Source organism: Lissotriton helveticus, chromosome 10 (genome assembly GCF_964261635.1).
Source record: "Lissotriton helveticus chromosome 10, aLisHel1.1, whole genome shotgun sequence".
Taxonomy (NCBI): Eukaryota; Metazoa; Chordata; class Amphibia; order Caudata; family Salamandridae; genus Lissotriton; species Lissotriton helveticus.
Window position 1 is genome coordinate 420334993 of NC_136071.1, and position 26853 is coordinate 420361845.

At 45.9% G+C, this 26853-nt stretch overlaps 1 protein-coding gene across 2 annotated transcripts in view; it reads right to left on the reverse strand.

The window, feature by feature from the left end:
* Positions 1–26853, reverse strand: part of SEC14L5 (SEC14 like lipid binding 5) — a 792673-nt gene that overhangs the window by 308416 nt on the left and 457404 nt on the right. For both annotated transcript variants that reach the window (XM_078664277.1, XM_078664278.1), the window contains exon 8: positions 22027–22216. In XM_078664277.1, the coding sequence (XP_078520403.1) occupies positions 22027–22216 (190 nt within the window). The remainder of the gene's footprint in view (positions 1–22026; positions 22217–26853) is intronic.

Sequence of the window (26853 nt, forward strand, 5' to 3'; positions counted from 1 at the left end):
TCTGCATAAAGCAGGACGGGGATATGCCGCAGCCCAACCCTCGGGCAGTCTGTTTTTAAACCCAGAAGGAACTGCTCCAGGTTGTTGATATAAAGAGAGAACAGAAAAGGGGCAAGTATGCAACCTTGTCTGACTCCACTCCTACATGGAAAGGAGTCAGACAGGCCTCCCTCCCTGTTGAATCTAACCTTGGCCGTGGTGTCACTATGCAGTTCCCTCAGTATGGTGATTAGGCCACTTTCTATCCCCATACCTGACATCATATCCCACAGCTTTCCTCTGTTGACGTGATCGAATGCTGCTGCCAGGTCCATGAATCCCATATACATGGGTTCGTCGCTGGCCAGGGTATACTTGGCAGTCAGCATATATAGGTTTAGGCACTGGTCACTGGTGGACCTCCCTATCCTGAACCCATACTGGGTATCCGAGAAGATGTTGTTCTCTTCTGTCCATTCGGTCAGTCTATTCAGGATTGCCCTTCCCAAAAGTTTGGCCGATACGTCAATCAGGGAAATGGGCCGATAACACTTCGGGTCATCCCTATTACCCTTCTTAAAAATTGGTACAATGATCGCCTTGGACCATGAAGGGGGGAGACCACAGGTAATAGCGGTATTTAAGACCCTAGTCATCAAGGGAGCCCATAGATCTATATTACTGAGGAACAGGTCTGGCGGAATTCCGTCCGTGCCCGGGGCTTTATTTTTTGTTAGACCCTCCATCCCTGTCATAATCTCCTTAAGAGTAAATGTAGCTGGTGGGGCCTGACTTAAAAATTCCGGTGGTTCCACATGGGTACCCGGCTCGTAATTATATAAACCCCTAAAATGGGTTACCCATTGCTCCGGAAGAATATTAGCCCCTATCTCCGGAGAATCCTTTTCTAAAAAGGTCGGTTTATTGATGATTCTCCAGAACCCCGCTAAATCTTTTCTTTCCCCAGCTTCTCTTAGATCTGCCCATGCTTCTGCCTGTAAGGCAAGTTTCCTCCTTTTAATCTCTTTTTTATACCTTTCTCTACTGAGCCTAATAATCTGTGAATCCCGTGGTTTCGTCTTGAGGGAACATTTCAGTTCCCTCAGTGCCTTAGAACAATCTCTATCGAACCAGCGGGGACTTGCCTGGTTACGTATGGGCCCACTAGATCTCAATAATTCGTCAATTAGATTAGCAATGTGGACAAACGCTTCCAGGACCCTTGGACCCTGTATTTCCAAATCTAAACAGTCATTAATGGCCACTAGACCCTTATCGCCCAGAGTTTTATAAAACTGTGCCCCATCAATTTTAGACCACTTCAATCTCCTGCCTTGATCAGTGGCCCTCTCCTCGATTAGACAACGGGATTTAGTTACACTGCCCGCTTTGTAAAGAAACGTTAAGGTGAGCGGATTATGATCACTAAAACCGCTCCACTCTATCCCTACACTAGTTATTTTATTAATCAACGGTCTCGAGACCAAGATGTAATCTATGATAGATGCACAGCCCCTACCCTTGAAAGTTGGTGGGAGCATACCGTCCAACTGTGGGTCTATCATGTTAATGGTGTGCTCTAGGTCATACTTAACCCGAAGCAACCCAAGAGCAGCCCCAGTCGGCGTATGTACAAAATGCGGCCCCTTCTCAATCGGGCATTGCGCCCAATCTGTATTTGCCTTTATTAGTGCCGGACAGAGGTGACAATTAAAATCTCCTGCCAAAAGTACGCCATGATACGGCCCTTTGTTCTGAGACATAATTTCTTGACCCAGCCTCTGGTCAAGTTCAGCCAGTAGGGATGAATTGGAATTTGATGTCTCACTGTTATAAAAATTAAAAACAGACAATTTCAACCCCTTACCAGAAAACCGAACTGCCTGTATTCCATACAAATTCCAGTCGAGAGACAACCAGATACCTGGGAGGGATAAATCTACATAAACAGCTAAGCCCCCCATTGCTCTCCCAGAACTGGATTTTCGGGCGGGGACAAAAAAGCACTTGTAACCCTGAAGATGGTAATTATTCACCACAGCCCATGTCTCCTGTAAACAAATAACATTGAATTTCCTGACATAGTCAACCCACTCCTTGTTATTAAATATTCCAGCTAAGCCCGCTACATTCCAAGAAATAATTCTCATGTCCTCTCCACCCAATACTGCACCCCCCTGACTCCTTGATCCCATCTCCTGCAACTCCCCTTGTGTGTCCCCCCCACCTCCTCCCACCAACCCATCTACAGCCATACCCTTATCTTCAAAGAACATAGATTCCTCCGCCCTAGATGTTTGAATTTGCGGGGTCCGGTGTCTTTGCTCCTCCGATATTAATACTTGAACACCCTTTTCTATGTTCTCCTTAGGGGCCTTCTCTGTTTGTCAATCCACCCCCTCTAGGCCGTTCAGGCATACAAACCGATTATAGGTAGGGAGAGGAGGTACTGGTCTGCCAAATAGTGGCCTAGGCTGAAAGGCCTGGTGATTCCCCCTTCTCCCAGCCCTCTCCCATCTATCATGATTTTGGGGTGGGTAAAATGGGCCTGGGGCGATGGGAAAAAAGAAGGACACACGAAGGGTTTGGATGGTAGATTCCCTTGATATGTTTTCCCCTTGACATATGTGCGACACCGTACCCTTGTCCCTAAAACTCACCAGTAAACAGTCCCCAGGTATGGTTTTTTGGGTTCTCCCTACCCATGGGACCCTTCTTACCATTATAATTTCATTATTAAGATGTCTTGGGAGGGGTCTATTTCTGTTTAGCCACTTGATTACCCTGGTTTTTAAGGCACAGAAATCCTCTACTTCTCCTTCATCAAGTTGCGGGACCCCTGCCATAACCACAGTAAGGTCATTAGTCTCTGGTGGTAAGTTGGGACGACGGGGTCTTGCAGGGGGCTTCCTTTGATGGTCTGGGAAGATGTTATCTACCGGGTGTGCCGAAGCTACTGGTACAAGAGAGGGATTAAGTGTATTTACACAGAGTGGGTTGGTAGTTACAGGTTTAGGGTTTAGGGATTGATGCGGGACTACACCCTTTACAGCTTGTGGTGGAGCTGGGTTTTCTACCCGGGGTGCCGACCCTTGTGGGGCCACTATGGTGGTACTAGATTCTGGGTCACTTCCCTGTCGACCAGCGCGAGTTTTCAGACTTCCCAATGTAGCCTCCAATATGGTTAGCCTGATCTCAATCTTTTTTATACTTTCGCTGATTGGAAGTAGCAGCGACCTTAACAGAAATTCCACATTTCCCAACGGCACAACAGAGAGGGGAACATTAACAATACTGGTCCCTGCATTATCAATCCGGGCAGGAGATGTATTCTCCTGAACGTTAGATTTTGGGAGTGACTCTGCCGGTACTTTTACTATAGATGCGGGATTTTTTAAGGATTTGCCAAAGTCCAAGTGTGAAGTCTTGGGTTTACTACTTCCCTGCGCTCCCTTTGCCCTTCTCCTACGCTTTTTTGGAGGGGGTCCCAAAATTACTTGTGTATTCACTGCTTTCCATTTGGGGTTTCTATCATTGTGAACTTTGGGCGGTTGTGAGATTAAATCAATAGTCCCCCTGGTGGGGCTGGGGCTAATGACCAGAGCTGGACTCCTAATCCCAACTGGTGGGGTGGTAACACACTCCCTTAGCAGGAGTGGAACATCCTCAATGCGAGTAGGCTCCTCCCTAAATGTGATAGATTGTTCTCCCATGGGGGTATTTTTCAGATTATCTACTGATCGTCTCCGTTCCGCCCTTAGCCTAGACAAGTTTCCCTCTTTGTCAGCCTCCCCCACTGCCCGTGAGAAATAATTTTCAAGTGTCCCAATTTTCGCTCCTCCCGGTTTCTGTGGGGTACTCTCCCTTACCGGGGAAGGCATTATTTTACTCAGAGATGGGCAGATATGCCTCACAGGGCAGGTAAACACCTTGGTAGTTCAATGGTTCCAACAGTTCCAGCAGTTACTTCTGCACAGTCTAACGAACAAAACCAAGAGAGTAGGCCCAGCCCAGCCTACTCCGGCCTGTGACGGCCTTGGTCGGTCCCGCCCTTGTCCTGGGCTTCTCCCGGCGCCCTCCCGCGCGCTCCCGCGCCGCGGGGGAAGCTGCTCCTAATATAGGGAGTGGGTGTTTAGGGGGCGTGTCCAGCAGGGAGAGGGAGAGCGTCCAGGTGCAGGGAATGATGGCAGCACAGGGACTCCTGGGCAATGGAGTCCCTGATCCTCACCTGGCGCTCGCAGCCCTCTTCCCGAGTTTCCAGCAGCTCCCCTTCTCCACACGCAGTAATGGTGCGCCCAGTCACACAGGCGAAGCGGGACCCGCGGAGCGGGTACCGCGAGGTAAAACAGCAGGACAAAGCAGCCAAATCCGAAGAGAACGGACCTCGCAGGGCAGAGCTCGCACTCCCCAAACAGTCAGTGTCTCCCAAAGAGCTCAAGGCGAGCAGGCTCTTTACAGCGGAGCTTAGGGGGCGTGTCCAGCAGGGAGAGGGAGAGCGTCCAGGTGCAGGGAATGATGGCAGCACAGGGACTCCTGGGCAATGGAGTCCCTGATCCTCACCTGGCGCTCGCAGCCCTCTTCCCGAGTTTCCAGCAGCTCCCCTTCTCCACACGCAGTAATGGTGCGCCCAGTCACACAGGCGAAGCGGGACCCGCGGAGCGGGTACCGCGAGGTAAAACAGCAGGACAAAGCAGCCAAATCCGAAGAGAACGGACCTCGCAGGGCAGAGCTCGCACTCCCCAAACAGTCAGTGTCTCATGGACTCCTTAGTCCTACCAGACTAGTCGGGCTCCATACCTGGGTGTGTAATGTTACACAACTTCCGTACTCTCTTTGCTTTAAGGCAGTATATTGACACTGATTTGTCCTTGGTCTCTGTCTTCCTGCATGCCACCAAGGCATTTGATTCCCTGGAATGGGATTATCTTGTGGGCATCTTGCGCTGGATGGGAATCTTCTCCCTTTTCTATCCTGGATAGAGTTGTCAGGCAGAGGTGCTGATTAATGATCCATTTCACCATCTTGTGAGGGACAAGACAGGTTGTCCCCTGTTCCCTCTTTTGTTTGCACTGGCCAATAAGCCATTATTGGACAAACTTCATCAACACCACCGAGAGCATGCGATTTGATACCTCACTAGGCATTTGTTAGTATCCCTTTAGCTGATGATATTACATTGTACATTCGGGAACCCAGGACCAGCCTCAACCCTATTCTGTGGGAATTCATCACATTTAGGGGACTCTCTGGGTAAATGTCAACTGGGAAAAGTCCCAGATCTTCCCACTCACTCCTGCTGTCCAGTGATACTCCTTGGATTATCCATTGACATGGTGTGGTACTGAAATTAAATACCTGGGGATACTAATTACAAGAGACAAAGCAAGCGGAACTAATACGGGCCAATTATGGTTGAACAATGGATGCCCTAACGGCCTCAATCACAAGATGTATCTCTATGCCCCTTTAGCTGACAGGCAGGATATCATTGATCATTGATAAAGATGGTCATATTACCTAAACTGTTTTATCTTTTTATCAGCATTCCCTAAAATCCGGGCAATTTTTATTTAAAGCTTTAAAAGCTCAGCGTATACATTTGACATGGAGTGGAAACAGCCCAGGTTGAAATGAGAGGTTATGAGGCAGCCCTTCTCGAAGGAAGGGTTTGAAATTCCCAATATGGAACTATATTTTTTAAGTGCCAGCATATTGGTTCAGGCCACCTGCTATTTGGCACATATAGCAATCAAGCAGGATTATATGGCCCCTATTCCGATCACAGCACTCTTTGGAACAAGCTCCCGAGCTGTGGATGCTGACCCCTCTACGGTCGTATGCACCTCTGTGGCTCGGCAGGGACTGGCTAAGTGACTCCACATGCCCATGCTTTACTCTCCATTTCTGGGGCTCTACTATCACCCAGATCTCCCTGTGACGCACAAAACTGACTGTTGCTGAATCCTTCAGAGAGTCGAGGTGACTTCAGGGGGGAGCTATATGAGGAGGGTGCATTTCCTGTCCGAGATGCTTTTTTAGAAGAACTAGACCCACCCTTATGGAGTTGTTCCTTTACATCAGATTGAGACAAAATGTCAGAGCGGCCACCCCTGAATTCCCCCGTAAGCCTCCAACACTACCCCCCTTACATCTCCTATTACAAAGCACTAATCCCACAAACATGGTTCTTGATGCTCTATCACAGCGTTCAGATGAAACAAGCTGAGCGGTGGAGAAAATCACAATCGAATTGGGACAGGGAATTGGGAACTAACCTCGAGGATGGACGATAGAGATACAGTTGCCAACAAACAGGACAGATACCGGCTAGCAGCCCACTGCATATCATACACTATACATTTTTGCATCAGCTGTATTATACTCTTCTCGACTTTATTGATTCCGCCTACAAACAGATGACGAATGTGATTGGTGCAGGAGGGAAGGAGCAGACTATCTACATTTAGAATGGGACTGCAAGCCAATTATCAGCTATTGGCAACAGGTTTTCTGGGCCCTAGAACAGATGATTGGATCCTCACTACTCACTACCCCTTCCATTGCATTGCTGGAATACACTGAGGAGGTGGAGGCATCTTTCCGGAAATTCTCCTCTCTCAGACTACTATTAGCCAAATGGAGGGTGGTCTGCAGATGGGGTAGGGGCCGGGACCCCAAGTTTAAGGACTGGATACGAGATCTCATATTTTGGTAGGAACAAGCACTTACTTACGCGGTACTGTTACAGCTGACCTCCAGAACTAGAGATATTTAGGACCCTCTGTGGGTATTCATGTTGAACCTGCCACTAGGGGAGATGATATGAGACTCCACTACCCGCACAGGGCATTATACTGTTGAGACAGGGAAGGGAATGTCCAGATAACGGTCTTGGAATCTGCAGGGGTTTATGGGCTACTTTCTTAAAAAAGATGATAAAGGTCAAGTCTTGCTATCCTGATCATTTGGGAAACGCTGGTTTCAGCTGGCATACCCCTGCGTAATGTAGTGCCCCCAAGAAGGGATTGTATTCTTGAAAATTAAGTGCTATACCTAAGTATGTTGTTTGGGGATCTGGATCATAACTAGGATAGAGATCGTTCCAATGTTAAAAAACAAGCACCCAAAATGTTGTGATGGTAAATGGATCAGCATTGCAGTCAGGTGTGGGACTGGAAGGGGAGTCGGCAGTTGCCAGCACACCAACTGCATTACATTATATTGTAAGCATGGGCGGATTTTGCGAATTGGCAATCCGCGAACTTGCGTATTTACGGATTCGCAATCCGCGAACTCTCGCGAATTTGCGGATTTTTTTTTGTGTTCGCAAGGATTTCTGCCAGTTCGCGAGGGTTCTGTACCAGTTCGCAATTGCAAACTTACTTGTCGGCTCGCAACGGCCGCGACTATGTTGTTTCTACATCTGGTTCATCATCACAGGTTCACAGCACCCTCTGTTTCACCACTGCCACCCTCTGGTACACCCATGCCACCCTCTGGTACATCACTGCCACCCTCTGGTTGGTTTATCACTGTAGATTATGGGGGTGAAAAAAAGCAAGCACACCTGCCCTGCTTCAACTGACATGAATTAATTTGGGGTTGATTAATGTGTCACTGAATTTAAACTTCCAGTCTGGCTGGCACCTGCTTCCTTATCTGTAATTTGCTTTCTGTTGCAGTGCACTTTTTTTCACAGGATCTTTGTGGCCTATAGTTGCAAGTAGGCAACTGAACTCTGAAGGGGCCCCTCAGGAAGCACTACAGGGAATGGTTACTAATGATAAGATTGAACTTTTGCACCTGCTGAGTGCTTTCAGTTTTGTCTGTAATTGCTTTCTGTTGCAGTGTAATTTTTTTAACAGGACCTTTGTTGTATACTTGTAGCTATTCTCTGAGCCTGCTGTGAGGGTCAGAGCAGGGTCATAGAATAGTTGCAAGTAGGCAAATGAACTCTGAAGGGGCCCCTCAGGAAGCACTACAGGGAATGGTTACTAATGATAAGATTGAACTTTTGCACCTGCTGAGTGCTTTCAGTTTTGCAAAAATCCAAATATCCAGCAGCATCCACAAAAAGTAATCCTTCCAGGTCAAGATCCAAATCAAAGTGACTAGCACATGAAGAAAGCACTGGGAGGAGCCTGGTGGACAGGAACAGGAAGTTGGAGACTGTGAGGCACTTCCTTCCTCCCACCCCCACCCCCCAAAATGGACTCCTTGCAAAGAAAAAGTGCAGGCAAATGTCAACCTGAGGAGTTATTCTGATAAGAATCATAATTTTCAAGGTTTATGCTGCCTGCTGGTGGATTTCTTGTGCGAAATTGCAAATTTTGCAATCTCGCAATTGTCGAGATTGTCGCTGCCCGCCGCATCTACGTGTTCGCAAGTGTTTACTCCCGCGAAATTGTATAGTATTCTAGTTGGCAAGTGCGACCAAGCAAAAAATCCGCTTCGCACGGATTTACGAATTTTCGGCAAGTTCGCGAGAGTTCGCGGATTGCGAATTTGCCGAAAATCCGCAAAATCCGCGAGCGGTACGGATTTTACACCCATGCTTAGCCAGGATGTCTCTGTCGCCATATATCTAACATATTCCACTCGGCCATCCCCTCACGTAATACCTTGGCCGATCGTTTGCCATATCTCTCTTGACCTGTGGATCTATCTAGTGTGGAGTCTAAGCAGGTGTTGAAATCCCCCCCCCCCAGATTATTGTGCCAGGTTGTGTGTCTCTCAATGCCGACCATAATTTGTCATAGAAGTCAGGTTCATCAGTGTTTGGACCGTACACATTCACTGTGGTCAGGATCGAGCCTCCAAAGTTGCCTTGCAGTATCGCGAACCACCCTTGATCGTCACATACCGACTTAAGGTGTGTGAAAGGGACCGTTCTTTCACCAATATCAAAAACCCCCTGGCATAGGACAAATAAGAGGATGTCAGTCGGTATGAGGCCCAGCATTTTCCAATGTTGTGTTCGCGTTCGCCTGTGAGGTGTGTCTCTTGGAGACAGGCTATATCGATGCCGTGTCTGTCTAGGTATGCAATCAGCTGACGTATTTTCCGTGGGTTATGAAGCCCTCGCACATTCCAGGTGAGAAGCTTGAGCGGTCTATCAACGTTAAGTGGGCCCCCCATGTCGTGTGCGTGTGTTCAGCATCGGTGTCTCATGTGCGTCTCCTCTGATACTGTCAGCGCCAATTGTGTTGTCTGTTAATCCGCTAGTCAGAGTTTTCTGTGTCCCCCCTACCTCCCCCACCCACTCCACTGCCCCAACTCCAGTGGAGACATCGCCCAACTTATATTGCAATACAATCCCCATTCAACCTCAGAAAAACAATAACAAAAAAGAAAAATATAATGTCCAGATAATGCGATTCACGCGAGGGGGTCAGAGCTGCCTACCCGTTTCTTGCAACTTTTTCTTGCAAAATTATATTGGAAGGTAAGGAGGAGTTGTCTGTTAGGAATCAGAATGGTGCAACTAAGAAAAGGATAAACAAGAAAATAAGAAGAATCCCCAAATGGAAAATTCCAAACTGCATTTCCCTAAGGATTATGGTAGAGTCTGAGGTTGGGGGTGTTGACGAAATTGCCTCCTAAAATCAGCTCCTCGACAGTGCCTACTTCGTAGTATTTCCCGTATGATGATCCTGTTGGGGTAGAGGCGAGAACTGGAGCAGTGCCAGCTGGTTCCACTCTGTCCTCTCTCCCCCCTCAGGGACCTTTGATTCCCTTATCAAATGGCGTGCTTCAGCCTCCGGGAGTGGGAGGGAGAATAGGAAGTTGGGTTTCTTTTCCCTTGTTGGAGACAGATTCTGGTGATGCTAGTAATCCGGTTGGGTAACCTCGAGGGGACGGTCCCACTTAGGAGGACAATAAGGGGTCTAAGGTACCTCAGGTGGCTCATCCACTGAGTATGAGAAATGTAGATCATGGCACTACAGTAGCCTCTGCCACGAACCCCCGTCCTTTGATCAACTATAGGGCAGATACATTTAATCCGAAGGTTGGGGAACCTTTATGGTTGCCCCGATAGGTCCTTCCCTGATGACCGGTGTGAAGCAGAACTCTATGACATCGGTTCTGGACTTTATCCTGCTATTTGATAGCGAGTCTCCCCAGCAAAAAGAAGCTGTATCTTAAATTCTTTTATGGATCTTGGTGCCTTAAAGTTGGTGAAAAGTGGTGACATCACAAATGTGACTATTCATTTGTTTGGTCTGTCCCCTTATTCTAGAGTTACCTTTGGTTCTCTGGTTTTCGCAAATTTGGTTGCTCAGAATTGTGAGCATTTTTTAAAGAGAGAGCTTGATGTTGTCCCTGTGGTTGAGAACGTTGAACCCCCATCCAACAATGGAATGGTCAAAAAGTATTTAAGTCAATGGAGATTGGTGCAGTGGGGCCTAATTCAGTTTTTTTTAATGGGAATTCCAAAGACATCATTATTTCAGTAGGGCAAGGGGGTCGAGTAATTAATGTGTTGGATGGTCAAGTAATCCATCCCGTGCTACTGATTTGAAGGATGATTTTTGTCAGTGGAGTTGAGTGACAGGTGCTTTGAATAACGCCCATCCTTCACCCAGGATCAATGAGTCTTTGAGGTAGCCTGGGTAGGTTACTTCTGTCATGGAATATGTCCAGATTGGGTCAAGATGAGAAAAAACTAAATCTTTTGAAATTCTTTAATCCCTTAATCGCGTGTTTAAAAGAAACCTGGTCAAGTACAGAGTTCGATTCCAGTGTTTATTTTGTATTTACCTGTAATGCAAAGCATTCTGAAAGGGGTAATACTAGTGAGGGGGTGGCAATCATGCTTAAGAACACATTTAACTGGAATCATGCAGTTTAAATACAGCCCTCAAATTTGTTCCTTTTCATGAAGTTGGCTCTCCGGGGTGCTATTGGCTGTCCATCCTTATTTTTATTAGTTAATATGTATATTGTATATACCTGGGAAACTGTTTGATTTTCTGGTGAACCCACTCTTCGCTATTGTTCACGATATCTGTATTACTGAAGATTGCCCCAGGTTATAATCATGGGTGACTTAAATGTAAATGTGTCTAGTTCCGTCTCTGCAACCTTTGCCAACGATTACAAGAAAGATAAATGGTCCATTTCTGAGAATTTATTTCCTGATAAAATTGAAATGAACAAATGCGGGTTTCTGCTATTTGAGACCCTTAGACAATTTGATCTGATTATATTAAATTAGAGATCTCCTGTAGGTAAAGCCACTTCATATAGCTTTCATGCTTCCTTTTACTTGATGATGTGGAAGTCTCCAGTCAAATGTTTGGGGAATGTGAGAAACTCACTGTTTTTCTAACCGATGTGACTGCTCGTAGCCTATTTGGTACACTTGAGGCCTTTAGTATCCAGGGGTTAGATTCTGGCAACCCTCTATTGGGTAAGAATGGTTTTAACAAGTTGATTGGTCGTTCTTTTTGGACATGTAAGAATACGGCTGCCATAAGTGGTAAGATCAAGGGAGTCTGTGCGGACTCCGTGGGACCCGATTGTGGCGATCCTCTTCTGCGTTTTTTGAGTCTCATATGGAAGAGTTCTGTAAACTGAGCAATAGGCCTGATGGCCTGTGCTTGTCAAAAAATTGTAAATCCCTATTTATGGCAATACATCAGGAAATAAATGTACTGATAAAAAAACAGCATATGCTGTTTTCCTGATCTGACAACATGAAATTGACTTCCTTAAACGGTTAATAACCCGACGCAAACTCCATGAATGTAAGAGAGAGCGTGATTTAAAATAGATCAATCTAAGAGAGGCTACAAGTGGCAAAGACTCTAGGATGTACTGGTCGTTGATCGACAAATCTTGTGTCTCTAGGCTGAAGTTGCTGGCAATCCCTAGTCCCAAAAATGCTTGGGTGGAATATGTTTTCCAGTTGTATGTGAGTAACACCGAGTTAGATATCCCTGTGACTCTCCATGTGGATGAGACGTCTTTTTCCATGTATGGTGCTCTCTCTGTTGATGAGATTGAGGGGTTTATACAGAACACCAGATCCTCGGATGCTTTGTGGCTTGATGAGGTAGTACAGCTGTATAAAAAGGGCCCATAATCCTCCCCTGCAAGTTTCAGATTACTTTGCTGGATGCTTCTAGCAAATTTTTGTAAAGAGTGTATTCTGTCATTTACAGCAGTGGGCTCATGATCAGAATATTATTCTCCCGAAATAAGCTGGTTTTCGGAGGAATCATAGTACCCTTGATATTATTGCGGTCCTTGAAACGGTAGTAGAAAAATACGTCTTTTCTCGAGGTATGCCAGTATACACAGCATTTATTGATTTCTCAGCAGAGCTTGACAGAGTTGATCGTCAAACGCTTTGGAGAAAGCTTCTTCATTCAGGAGTTCAGCATCACCTTTTGGGTCTTTTCATGGGGCCACATACCGATACTTGGTGCCAAGTTCTGATAGGAGAGATGCAGGGTTGATCCAATTAGGTTAAAACCCAAAATGGTCATTGCTTGTTGGCTCCCTTTTGTTCTCCTTAGAGCTTTATGATTTTCCAAGCTCCTTAATTACAAGTGAGGGGTGATCCTCCCAGAATCGGTGTGGTGTCCTTTGGTTCTCTATTATATGCTGATGATGTAGCCATTATGGACCTAAATCCTATCGGCTTGCAGTGTAATCTTGTAGCCTTGTCCAAGTATGCAGAAGCCCACTTCTTGAAGATTAATGTTTCCAAAGCAAAGTATTGATCTTTCGTAAGAATAGGTCAAAACTAGACTGGAAATGTAATTGGTATTTGGGTACTGACAAACTAGAAATAGTGGACTTGTATATCTATCTCCGGATGTCTCCTATAAGAATGGGTGGGATTTTGATCAAATGAAACTCTGCTCGAGCATGACCCTGTCCCAGGCCAACGCCGTGTACAGATTTGACAAAAATTGCTGGAGATGTAATTTTGGGAATATCTTTTCTGTTTAGACAGCCAAAATTCCCCCTCTTTATGCTCTACATGGGAAGTGTTAGATATGAGTTATTGTTACTCTTTGAGGGGATTGAAGGTCAAGTTTACTGTCAAATGTGTAATTTGAATACACTTGCAGCCCCTCAGGCCCTGCACCCAGAGTTTGGTTTATTATCCACTTGTTCCTTTTCTCTGGCTTCCGTTCTGAAGTGAGGTATGTGGAGAGGAGGGAACATTGCTGCCAGCATTGAAGTTTGAAATGTTCTCCCTTCAGAGAGAACAGATTGTGTTTTTTAGGCCTTTTGAGCAAGCTAATTAAATCTTTGGGCTAGATCTGAATATAGATTCTTTTTTACCCTAGTCTGCTCAGAAGAATTTACTAACGGGCTCTGTGTTTAAAATAAGCAAGTTAAACCAGCATAATCAGGTCATCAGGATAGCAATCTGGGGAACAAACCTCAGCCCTACATAATATGCAATCTGCCCCATGAGATCCGAAGGCTGACCCTATTGGTGAGAATAGATCTGCTCCATTTACATGTGATTAATGGTATTTGGGGCAAAACTCTGATAAAGGATAGGAGATGTGAGTTGTGCCAGCTACATATTCAAGATCTCAACCACATTTTATTTGTGTGTCTTGTGTTACAGAATATTTGTTGCCATTTTTCAAGGCCTTTATTTCTCAAATACAACATACATTCTGCCTTGGAGGCTCGTAAATTCATGTTGTTTCCTATGAATGAGATGATGTGTAACAAGATTCATCAAGTTTTTAGATCCTTTTTGAACATCTATTAGGGCTCTGGTGTATGACTGGTGGGTGTTTTTGAAAGTATTTTTTCTTTAAATTATTTTGAAACATCTACTTGGGCCTTGAAGTATTACTGGTATTACTGGTGGATGTTTAAAGTTAATGCAGTGTTTACCTTGAATTATGTGATCAGTCATAAGATATATCAATCCTTTTAAATTCTCTATGTTCCTCTTTGAGGGTCATAGCCCGCCATTGGTGGGTGTTTAAAACTAATGTTAATGCGCATTTTGAAATGCTCTGATGGATTGTGCTGAAAAAGTGTGTTCCTGGTCATGTTTTTTAGATGCTCAAAATTGATATATTTTACTTTTGTTTTTGTATATGCTGTTATTCTTGAAGGTCGCATTTGTAAGAATGTATTATGCATTGTTTGCACTTAGCATGTTGCACTACACACATTGCACTTTATATACCATTTAAAGTCCTTCTTGGGTTTTGTATACTGTTACATGATGTTAAATATTTGTATTGCATTGTGCATAATGTCCTTTCCAAAGGTTGCATTTACAGAACTCTAGCCATATAATATATTTCCTGTGGTGCTATGCTTGTTGTCACTTTATAAAGGACATTAAATATTGATCTCAAATTATGACTGTTGTCCTGGGTGAACATGGGTCATGTGTGTGCACCATGACATAGGCCTGTCTCACAGATTGCAGTCTTGTTGGACTGTGAGGAGTGCCTAAATTGCTACCCTCATAGTGGTTGAAAGGATACAGCCTTTGCCTGAAGTTAAGTAGCACGAGCACAGAGGTGGTAGCATACGGTTTAGTGATTAATAGAAGTGAAAAGGTCTTTTACCTGTGTCACTGTAGTGAGGCCAACAGGCTCCTTCATGTAAAGTTCTGCTGATGTGTACTTAGTTTACCCTTCGTCTACAGCAAGTTAGTATATAGTGCTGTGCAGTACATGTCTGTAGTATGCATGTGCTGGGTGAATGTGTGCTTGTGAATGGTACAATACAATACAGAGACGATTCTTGGTTCCATTTTCGGAGACCCAGAGCTGACTGGAGGAATATGAGGAGGTAGAGGAACAGATTGTGAATTGTTGCATTCTGGTCAGCTGAGTGGGACATACACCCGGGCAGAAGGAGAGCTATGCTCTTCAGTGCATTTCAAAGGGCATTTAGTTCAGAGAGGAGTCTCTGGAAAGGAGCCTTGGCACATTCCAGGACAGATATGGGGCTAGTAGGGAATTGTAAAGAGTAAAGCTGAGACCCTGCTGTATCATTTTGATACACATATGTTATATGTTATACTAGTTTTATAGAGCGCACAGCTACTCAGAGTATCCCGGCGCTGCTACCAAAAAAAAAAAGCCTACCACAGAACCAGCTGAAGAATCAGAACGTCAGGAGGGAAAAAAAGGCATCAGAACAACAGCGTTTTCAGTTTCTTCTTAAAAACTGCTGGGTCAGAGACCATCCTGAGGGCAAGAGGGAGCTCATTCCAGGCTAAGCCAGCTTTACGAGTGAAGGAACAGCCGCCCAGCCGGTGGCGTTTGAACCGGAGAGTCTGTATAAGGAATTCTTTCGACGACCGCAATTGTCTAGAGGGCGTGTAGAAGGCAAAGCGCTTCTGAAGGTAGAGTGGGCCCAGCCCATACAAAGCCCGTTGGACAATGGACAACATTTTAAATTTAAACCGAGACTCAACTGGGAGCCAGTGTAGGAGGCGGAGATGGGCCTGCACACTCTGCCTGGGAGAGAGTCCCAGCAGAAGTCTCGCTGCCGCATTTTGGACTACCTGCAACTTCCTGGTAAGATACCCCGGACATCCCACCAGGAGAGCATTAGAATAGTCGAGCCGGGAGAGAATAAGTGCCTGGACAACCGTTTCTTTGGCACCAGCTGGCAGGAGAGGGAGAAATTTTCGCAGCGTTTTTAAGATGCCAAAACAGGTCCCAGTAAGTTTCTTAACGTGAGTCGCAAAATTAAGGCTCTCCTCAAACCAGACCCCTAGATTTTTTGCTAGACCCTTGTCAGACTGGGGGGGCTGAAAGTCAGATGGCCAGAGGGTGACTCTAAAGTCCGCAGGGAACCGGCCAAACAAGAGCACCTCAGATTTCTCTTCATTGCACTTAAGCTGTGCATTGGACTGCCAATGAAACACAGAAGAGAGACACCGCTGTACGGTGCTGATGGAGTCCTCACCCCTTTTCCAGGTGAACAGTAACTGCGTATCATCCGCATAAGCCATCACCTTAGCCCCCAATGACTCCGCCAGGTAAACCAGGGGAGTCATGTAGATGTTAAACAAAAGGGGGCTAAGGGAGGAACCCTGCGGGACGCCAGTGGAGAGAGGAGTGGGTTCCGAGGCACACGGGGGCAGCCAGACCTGTTGTGACCTGTCTTCCAGAAAAGATCTGAGCCAACTCCAGGCAGTGCCAACAATGCCAATGGCATTGAGCTGCTCGAGGAGGAGAGAGTGGGGAACCGTGTCAAATGCCGCCGAGAGGTCCAGCATCACCAGAGCTGCTCTCCTGCCGGCATCCAAACAGTCACGGATAGCTTCCGCCACCTCCAACAGTGCTGACTCCGTGCTATAGGAGACACGGAACCCCGATTGCGCCGGGTGGAGCAAACCCGCCTTCTCCACAAAATTGGTGAGCTGCGAGGTAACTGCCTTTTCGCAAACCTTGGCCAAACTAGGCAGGAGAGAAATGGGTCGGTAATTGGCCGGGAGGGCTGGATCAAGGGTAGGCTTCTTGAGCAGGGGGAGTAGAAGTGCCTGCTTCCAAGAACACGGGACACATGCCTCCCGAAGCGACTGGTTAATCAGGATATTGACTTCCGGGTTGATCGTGTCGGCCAATTCGGCCAACAGCCTGGCCGCGCAGGGGTCCTTCGGGGAGCCAGATTTCAGTGCTCCAAGGATTCTGTGAGAGACCAAGAGGTCTATAGGACAGAACGCCGAGAAGGAATGACCCGGATCCCTCTCCGGAACATACAGTCGGGTAGTCAAGATGGAATTAGAATTTTTCGGGAAAGAAGCTTGGATATCACTGATTTTTAACCTAAAATGATTGGACAGGATGTTACACCAATTATCCGAGGGAGGGGCCACCACCTCCTGGGCACGTGGCGTAGTGAAACTCTGCACAATTGCAAAGATTTCTTTAGCATTGTTATTCGCCCGATCGATGCGAGTGGCAAAATGCTTGCTTTTTGCCGTAGCAATGGCTATGTAGTACATTTTCTGTTTAACTCTGAGCGCCTGTTTGGCGATAGGACTGTAGCTGCTAACCCGCCAAGCTCTCTCCAAAACCTTGCAGTCATGCTTGAGAGCCTTCAGCTCCGAGGTAAACCAAGGCTTGGAGGGTGTCTCCCTCCCCAATTTACCGGAACCCGGTGGAGCAAGGGTCGTAAAGGCATCGCTAATTCAGCTTGAGAATGAAGTGACATCGTCCTGAAGGGCGCCCAAGAGGGTAGGGCGTGAGGCCGCCAGGTGACCACCTAGAAGAGCAGCATCCAGCTTCCTGGCTGTGGGAGTGCGATGGCCCTGAGCTAATATGTGCTGGCGTGGGGCTCGCCATGAAAAAAATATCGGGAAGTGATCAGACCAAGTGATCGGGCACGGCTTGCTGACTTGCAACGGGAAGTTGGAGCAGATAGGATCCAAAATATGACCCCCCTTATGGGTCGGATCCGTCACCCATTGAGAGAGCAGTGCCAACTGGAGGTTATGCATAAATACAGTGGAGTCGGTCGACTCCCCAGAGACGAGATGTAAATTCAGATCCCCCAGGAGGAGATAGTTGGAAAACCTTAAGACTCTATCCGTAATGGCATACCCACAAGCATCCAGAAATACGCCCGCTGAGCCCGGTGGGCGGTATATTAAGGAACCACCCAATGTGAAATGGGGAGAGAGCTGGAGGTTGAAATCCAAGGCCTCACAGCCATCCCAAATGGTGGGAGCATCCCACTGAAGAACCCAGTGCTCTCTATACATAATAGCCAGCCCCCCCCTCTCCCAATTGGGTGGTCAGTCCGATGGATTTTGTAACCAAAGGGGGTAGCCAGAGCAACAACGGGATTGGAGAATGCGTCCAACCAGGTCTCTGTGATAAATAAGAGATCTAGATCATTGTCCAGCACCAGATCGGCAATGTCAGCATGATGACGCCTCAAAGATCGCGAGTTGATGAGGCAGGCTTTAAAACTTGCCTGATGTAGGGGCTCGACACTCCAAGAGACCGACGGGAGCTGAGTAGAAGGAGAAAAGCCACAATCCAGACACGTAAAGACATTCACGAGTCCTGCCGTGTTAGTATGATAGGAGGGGCAGCGCGACCCTCTAAGGGCTCTCAATGCCGCACTGGAATATTGGATAAGCGAGCCATGGATGGAATCGAGTCCGGCAGCATGGCGTGCCCTGTGCCCTGCCTTGGCGCTTACGGGCGCAGACGGGCTTGCCTTAGGCGCACCCGCTGCGCGTACGGCACAGGCACATTTAAATAGGGAGTGGCCAGTGTGGCTGACATCCAGTTGTGAACTGCTAGACACTGCCATAGCCTGTGTTGTGGGTCTGTCAGATTTGGAGTTGCTCCTGTTGTGACAGACTGCTTTCTGGAGGAAGGGAAGGGCAGAGGAGAGGGCACTTCAAAAGGAAGAAAAACACCACCTTCACAAACGTCAAGAGTCTGATTATAAATCACATTTTGTGTCTAGAAATGGACTATAAGAAGGGGAGCACCAGGCTCCCAAAATTGTCAACTGTCAAGCAGCCAGTCAGCCTGTAAGAGGAGAAGGTCTCTAAGACTCCTGCCTGTGACCAGAACTCTGGTTTAAGGCCTTCCCATCTCCCAGGTAGGATAGGGGACATTGCTCAGGGAAAATCCAAGACCACCTTTCCCTGGAGCGCCTGCTTGCTTGCCAGTGTGCCCTGTGAGGAAGAGGAAATTTCTGGAGGGAGCAAAGTCCAGCGGGGGATACTGGTAAGAAAATCCCTGTAGCGAATTGTGAGGAGGGCGGTGGGCAAGTCGGCAACCCTGTATGCCAGAGGGGGCCACCAGGATTGTGCCGATCGGGCAGTCGCCCATGTGAGGTGTGGAAGTCGGCAGCCTATCATGCCAGAGGGGGTTGCTGTGAAGTTAACAGTACTTATTGAGTCGCTGCCTGTGTGCAAGTTGATGACCCCTTATGCCAGAGGGGGCTGCTGTGAAGTTAACTGTGCTGGTCACGTCATCTCTTATGTGCAGTAAGTCCATGACCCCATGTGCCAGAGAGGTACGCCATGAAAATAACAGTATCGATCAGGTAGTTGCCCGAGTGCAGTGTGTAGGTAGGCCACCCTGTATACCAGAGGTCCGGGTAAAGTTCGCAAAGCCGAGCAGGCCATTTGAGAGCTGGTGACCCCATATGTAAGAGTGGGCCACCCTCAAGAGGTCCTTGCTGGTATGCCGATCGGGCTGGTGTCCGAGTGCAGAGTAGGAGTGGTGACCCTGTATGCCAGAGAGGACCACTGGAAAGGACAAGGATCGTACCATGGTTGAAGCTGACGTTTAGAATAAAGACTGCCATGGTGAACTGTGCAGGCCCAAGCCCTGACTGAGCATTGGAAATGGAAGGCGTTAAGTCCCCACCCCCAACCTATGGGAGGGATCAAAGGCAAATCACCATTGCATCAGAGAAATGCCAAAGACACTCAGCCACTACCCCTGCAGAGCCACAAGTGTTACTCACCACGGACAAGTTGCCGCATCCTCCATTCCCACGAGTGAGACATACTCTGACACTCGGCTTGTGCAATACATTCTTGAGCAAGTAAGACTGATTGAAAGGCCAGAAGGCCCTGGAGAAACTTCTCTGCCACATAGTGCTTCGGCGCTAGAAGACTTTTTGACATTTCTAAAAGTCAGAGTGGGACTCCTGAAACTCGAACTACTAGTGGGGCCTAACTAGAATGTCACCGATAGTGAATGGGGAAAAAAACAATACTGTTAGTGAGTGGGAGGTGGAACTCTGGGGCCTGTCTATCAAATACCAGAGCCCTGAACTCAGAAGGCTGGGTGTATTGTTTGTGTATACCATATTTCACTTTGTGTTTGTATATAAATCCTAATTTTGCCATAAAGGTCAATATTTGACCGGACAATCATTTATTGCTGTTATTAGATGTACATTGAGTTGTGAGCCTGTGTTCACACCCCGTATCTCCCCCCCCCCCAAGAAGCCTTGTGCTGCTCAACCTGCGCTACCACTGACAGGGTTCTTGGCCCAGTTGCTAGGGATCCTTGGCAGGTCAGGCTGCAGGACACCAGGAGTAAAAGCCCTCAAACTCCACGGGTGGGCCCAATATCACCTACATGCCCCACAGTTCTCTAAAAGGGGTTCTGACCCATGGTCCTGTGGTGGCTACTCCTGGCTTATGGTGGGCGTTAAACACAAGATTGTGATACATGCACATTTGAGACGTTCTTCTTTCATGTGGAGCAATAGTACTTGCAATTAATTACTGGAAATTATGGGCTGATCTGAGGCCACAGATCATGGAATTCCGAACAATTAAAGCTGGTATTTGGGGACAAAAATAGATAATTACAAACAAATGTTTTAAAAAATCGGGAAACTTACGTACCAATAATGAAATATGGCAAAACTAGTTTAGGTAACAGGAACAAAAGCTAGTATTTAAAGCCCGGGCCTGTATTTGAGAACATGTTAAACTGATGATAAGGAGAAAACTTGTCACAGTGTATTTAATGTTGAGATGAATGGTGATATAGAGCCACAGCGTCATAGCTCGATAACACCATCGGGCAATGTTATTTTGGTGTTATTATGGGACTCATTCTGCAGCATTTTATCATGTATTTGATGCCATTTTCATTTCTACTTGTGTCTGAAAAGGCTGAGCCAATAGGATTGGTGTACAATAAGGGATGCATGTACTTTGTGTATCTGTAAGTCTCTGAGCCTGTCAGATCTTTCTAAACTATCGGCCAGATTCATCAAGCCAAAAACGGCTCGCAAAGGGCCAGATTCTGAGAATCTGGCCCTTTGCGAGCGCTATTTTTGCATTTGGAATTCATCATCTCAAATGCAAAAATCGCATTTGTAGAAATCGCAAATTTGCAAATAATTGCATTTAAGGAATCTCAATTAGAGATTCCTTAAATGCAATTCATGTACCATTTAAAAATTGCGAATTCGCAATCTGGGGCCGCTATTTACCGCGAAGTCTGACTTCGTGGTAAATAGCGAAAACTTAGAAAAATGCACTTTAGTGCATTTTTCTAAGTTGTATGTTACACACACACATGTCCTTTGGACATGTGTGTGCGCAACACCAGTGTACATGACCATTTCAGGGGTGCTACAGGGCGTCCTTTGGACACCCTGGCACCCTGACACCCTTGAAATCGCTTCCTTATTTGCAATTCGCTAATTGCTAATCGCAAATAAGGAATTAAGGCCTATAGGAATGAATGGGAAAGCCATTCCTTATTTGCGATTTGCAATTAGCGAATCGCAAACAAGGAGGCAGTAGAAATCGCTATAATTATTGCGATTTCTACATGAATCCCGTTTTGCGAGTCTTTAATAGTGATTCCTTAATAATCGCTATTAAGGACTCGCAAAACGGGACTTTGATGAATCTGGGGGTATGTGATTTGGACACTGTTTATGATCTGAGACCTCTCCAGTCCAATTCTCTGTCACCTCTTATGAGAACTTGAAGACAAAGAGTGGACAAGTAAAAGTAAGTCGAAGGCAGAAGAGAAGAAAAATGCTGTGTATTATATATGTGTTCCTGTTTTAGAGGGCAAAGCATCTTTCTTCCCTTCTCTTCAGTGTATTTGAACTGCGTCGTAAATCGATTGCTTACTAGCCGAATACTAGATTACTTGTGAACTAAAATGCTCGGTTTGCCACCCATCCAATGTTTTCTTGTGGGTGACAAGCTTTGTACATATTGAAGGTATTTACATTTTTCATGAGTTTATCTTCATGACCATGTGTAAGACCTGTTTATTTTAATTCATTGATTAGAAACTTGGACTGTAAAATGCCTAATTTGGAACCATTTTTCACCAACATTTTCTCGGTGGAAAATCTATCCAACTCTACCTAGGGAACTTTGTGTTGTGTCCTTTGTTTTCAATTTGAGGCAACTATGTACGCCTCATCCCTTTCAACACTGATAATCATCCACTGAACAAAATCCATGTCCAAGGTAGGTTCTTGCAGTGCCACTATTACTCCAGTGATGAATGGACAACCCTACGCCTACATGCCTGGAATCCTGCACCACTGGCGTGATGGATGCCATACCTTTATCATGATAATGCCATCCTCCAGCATAGTACTCTTCCAGGACTGCAGGCGGTCTCCAAGTCTGTAGGATGTCATCTACTGCGTGCTGTTTGCGCCAGGTCAGTGACTGGCACAACATTTCTCGTGCCTTATCCAAGTTAAAGTCCCGTGCCCTCAGGAACCGGAGTATGTGCTCATCCTTTGGGACCTGCAGCAGATGAAAACACAGATTGCATTCATTACAGATGTTTTTTTAAACTTGTTTTCATTGCATTTTTACAGAATTTATACAGAGGGAAAAAAAAGGAAATTACATCGTTATCGCTGTGAGGCTCACTCGAACCACTCTTTGACAAATGATGGTAAAAAAAAACATTTGGCCACACAAAGCATCAATAGCACAGTGATTATGGACAACATGCAGCTACCAACCGCAGGCTCCCTGCCTCTCCTTGGATAACATTGGGCCTAACTACTTCTGCACACTGCTGCCCCTGTGCCGCTGAGGGTGTACCAACTGTACCTACCTGACCCTGGGAGCCCCTTGAGTCTATGCCCGGAACCTTAACTCTGCCAGTCGAGAACTTACCCCAAAGCCGATAACTCACTTTTCTTCCATAGGGTAGCATTGACTGGTTTCACTTGGAAATTCTTGTGTGGAGTTTGGAAACTTTAAAATACTCACCTAAAATCAGCTGAACAGCAAATTCCGATATACTCACCTGTTATCAGGAGAGAACCCAGTGCTGCATCTTTCAGCCCAGCACTGACCCTGAAAAGTAATTTTAACCGTACTTACCAGTAACTTGTATTTCCTTCCATAGGAACCCATTGTCTGGTTTTCACCAGAAAAGTTTCTAAGTGTCGATTTTCACAAACTACAAATATTCCTTAAAAATCGCCTGTATAACCTAAATGCATTCTTTCAACTGTTTACAGGAGTTGCACCAGTGCTGGATCCAGGATCCAACACTGAGTAAGAAAAAGTAACAATAACACTGCTTCCCTGCTAAGTGAATTTCCTCCCATAGGATAACATTGGTGATTCTATGTGAAAAAGTTTCTGTCAACTTTTAAAATACAATAATATTCCTTAAAAATCACTACTGTAACCAAAACACTTTTACTCAACTGTTTACAGGAGATGTCCCAGGATTTAATCTAGGATCCAGTCCTGTGGTTAGAAAAGTAATCCATAAAGTAATTAATTGCATTTGACTAGAAATTTCCATTGAGCTCAATGTTGCATTGTGTTTGAAATTGTGTTGCCCATTGCAACCACTGTAACTACTGTACTTAAAAAGTCTATTGTCTATTTGCAAAGTATTTAAACTAAAGTCATTTATTCTGAGAAAGTATTTTTTGATACCTTGTTGGTTCTAATTTAAAATAACTTTATATTTTGATACAAAACAATTGGCCAAGAGTTCAGTTCTTGAGTGTGTGAGACCATTTGCTGACTGAGTGTGTACAACAAATGCTTTACACTGTCCTCTGATACTGCCTTACTGCTCGACCAAGCTACCACTTTAGAGAATAAGGTTATTTCTAACTTTAGCCTCTGCCAAACCTTTATGGACTGTGGAGTCTGTACACACTGTACCTTACTTTGGTCCAGTATATACAGAGCCACTTTCTTACAAACGTCCTATTCCACACCTCCTCAGACTCATACTGAACTCGTTTGGTGAAATGATTTGCTTTAAAATGAGATACAGCACTCCTGCAATTCGAGGCGCTATCATCTTTCTGCCATTTATCTTTATTTAGTTAGTGCCTGAATGCATTGTAAAAAGAGTAACATAAAAAACCATACTTCCACTTAAGATTTCCCATTTTTTTCTACGTTTCAGAGATTTAGTCTGAAATGTATAAACCTCATAAAATGGGGTTACTGTCACATGCAAAGTTATACATTAATGATGATATATGTCTCAGGAAAGACGGGTTGAGGCTTGTGGGCCTAATGCCTTCATTATGATGGAGTTTAAGACTATGGAAAAAAATCACACACTCAAGCTTAACAGCAATGTTACAACAAGACAGCTGTGATCCTGTATGTGGGCAATCTATGTACAGTGCAATGGTTATTACTATTTCATACAGTGCAGTAATATCCTGCTGGCTGGCCAAGTATTAGACCAATCACGTTAAAGTGGTCTGCACTTAAGGAGAAGGGTATATAACAATTAGGAACAGGCATATTGAAATTGAGGCCGGATCATTGTGCTTTAGCCCCCACCATTCCTCCAAGAGATCATGTTTCAGTGGCCTTAAAATGTTTTTCATTAAATAATTGAAAATATAGAGTGATATTTGTAATGAAAAATAAAGACCTCTATAGGAAAGCAATAGAATGGCAACAATTCTGAGGGAGAGCAAGAAAGAAAGAAACATGGCAATGACAGAAGGGAGGGGCAGAGCAGACCGGAGAGAGACAAACATAACATAACATGTGTATTTGTAAAGCACACGTTCACCCCAATAATGTCTCTTGGTGCTGAATACCAGATGTTTATTGTTACCCATCTCAATGGTACTCATTTATCGACCTCAGATGGATGAAAGGTTGAGTTGACCCACCAGGATTTGAACCTGTGACCATGCGAACGAACATAGGGCCCTGAAGTGGACGCATTAGTCCACTGAGCCACCAGACCCGGCTTGAAAGGAGTATTTGGAAAGTAGCCATGAGATAAGAAAATATCAAGAGAGAGGAGAGTAATGGAGCAAGACTAAGATACACTAGGAAATAAGGGTTGGGAAAACATGAGGCAGAGAGAAAAAAAGAGAATAGAGGGACAAGCAGATTTCAAGATGGTAATTAAGTGAAGAGGATAGAGTCAGATTGAGTTTCAGGAAGAGGTATTCCGAGGAGGGATCAAGAGAAACAGAGAAACGTGTAGAGAAAGTGAGTTATAGAATGAGTGATATACATTTCCCATTCCCAGACAAAGCCAATGCCCACACCTCTGTTAAGCTCAGGCCTTACTTACTCCTTCAAAGCCACAGGTGTCCTCACTGATATCAGATGCTTTAAACATTGTAGGAAAGTGGGTTTCTGTTGCAGTAAGCACCCCGCCCACACACAAAAAACACACACTTTTGTGTGCCTTGAGTCCCTGTCAATCAGGTTCCCAGGGCCTGTGTTCTTTTCTAAAACAGTACCTTTCTTTCCACAATTGGCACACCTCTGGGTCACATGTTAGGCCCTTATAAGGGGTACCCCTGGTTCGAAGGGCCTTGTGACCGTAGGGGGCCTCTATGAGCTGCAGCATGTTTTATGCCACCCTCAGAGACCTCTCACCCTAACACCCACACAATGCCATTGCAGGCTGCGTGTTTTAATGTAGACCAAATTGAAGAGTCGACATGGCACATATCCCTGTGAGCCATACCTACGAACACTGCCTGTGGCATTGGTAAGTCGCCCCGCTAGCAGGCCTCACAGGCCGATAGCAGGGTACACCATACCACAGGTGAGGGCATAGCTCCATGAGCAATATGTCCTACAGTGTCTGTGTCATTCACAGACATTGTAAGTACATTGAAGCCATATTGCTTACATAGGCTGAGAGTTTGTCATTGCGAAGACCACAGCTCTATAATGGCTTTACTGAAAGCTGGGATGTTTAGTAAAAAGCTGCGCATCATAATAAACCCACACTGATGCCAGTGTGGGATTTACTATAAAATGCACATAGAGAGCATCTTAGAGATACCACCTGAAAAACAACTAACTTCTAGTGTTTTGGCTGACTGGACCTTCCCAGCCAGCCACCACCAGAAATGCTTCTGACCTCATGCGGTTAGAGCCTTTGTGCGCTTGGGGGTCAAAAACAAAGCCTGCTCTGGGTGAAGATGCTTCACACCTCCCTCTGGCAGGAACAGTAACACTTGGTGGGGAGTCTCAAAGGCTCACACATTGTGATATGCTGCTCTGCTGATTTGGGCAGCTCCAACTAGTGGAGATGCCCACCCCCTGTCTTAGCCTCACTTTTGGCTGCAGGACAGTTGGGAAAATTAGTAAGCAAAGTAGGAGTATCCACCTTGGCTCGGCACACCCCTAGGGGGGCCTTGAGCTGAGTTGAATCCCTCTATTATAATTTCTCCATCTTGAAATGGTGAATTAGGCCCACTAGGAACAAGGATGTGCCCCTCTCCCCAAAAGGTATAGTCACCCTAAGGGACAGTAGCCCCGACCTCAGTTAGCACCTTAAATTCAGTATTTATGGCCTCCCCGTAACCTTGTTCCTTAGATTTGATGGACCACAAGATAAAGAAAGAAGACCGCTGCTGGACAGGAACTGAACCGCTGCAGACAGTACCCGGCAAGAACCCCACCGCCTGTAGCCTGTTCAACAACTGGACCGGCTGTCCTTCCAGAAACCCTCTGATAAGCCTACCTGCTCAGCCCAGCTACCACTAAATTGAGAGCAAGGTATTATCCATGTAGGCAGGTACAGTCACTGACTGCACCCGCCTGCAAGGGGATCCCTAATCCCTTTGAAAATTGCACAGTGAAACACGGAGCGGCTGTAAAGCAGGCGCTCCGTATTTCACTTAAATGCGCTTCCCCCAGGGCAGTACAAGTTCGCAGCTGCCCTGGTGGTAGCGCATTCGCCATAATGGGGAATATTTTCCTTCATTGGGCCGGGTGCACCCTTCGCAATGAAGGAAAATGCACTGCATGTGTTATGCGGCCCCTGGTTGTAGAGGGAGTTCCAATTTATGATCTCTGGTTTTGTACGAGTGAAATGTCCAACCAACTATAACCTGCAACCTGTGGGTTTTTTTCGGTGAATTTCTAACGTTTTTTAAATGCTCATTTCTAACTATAACGTC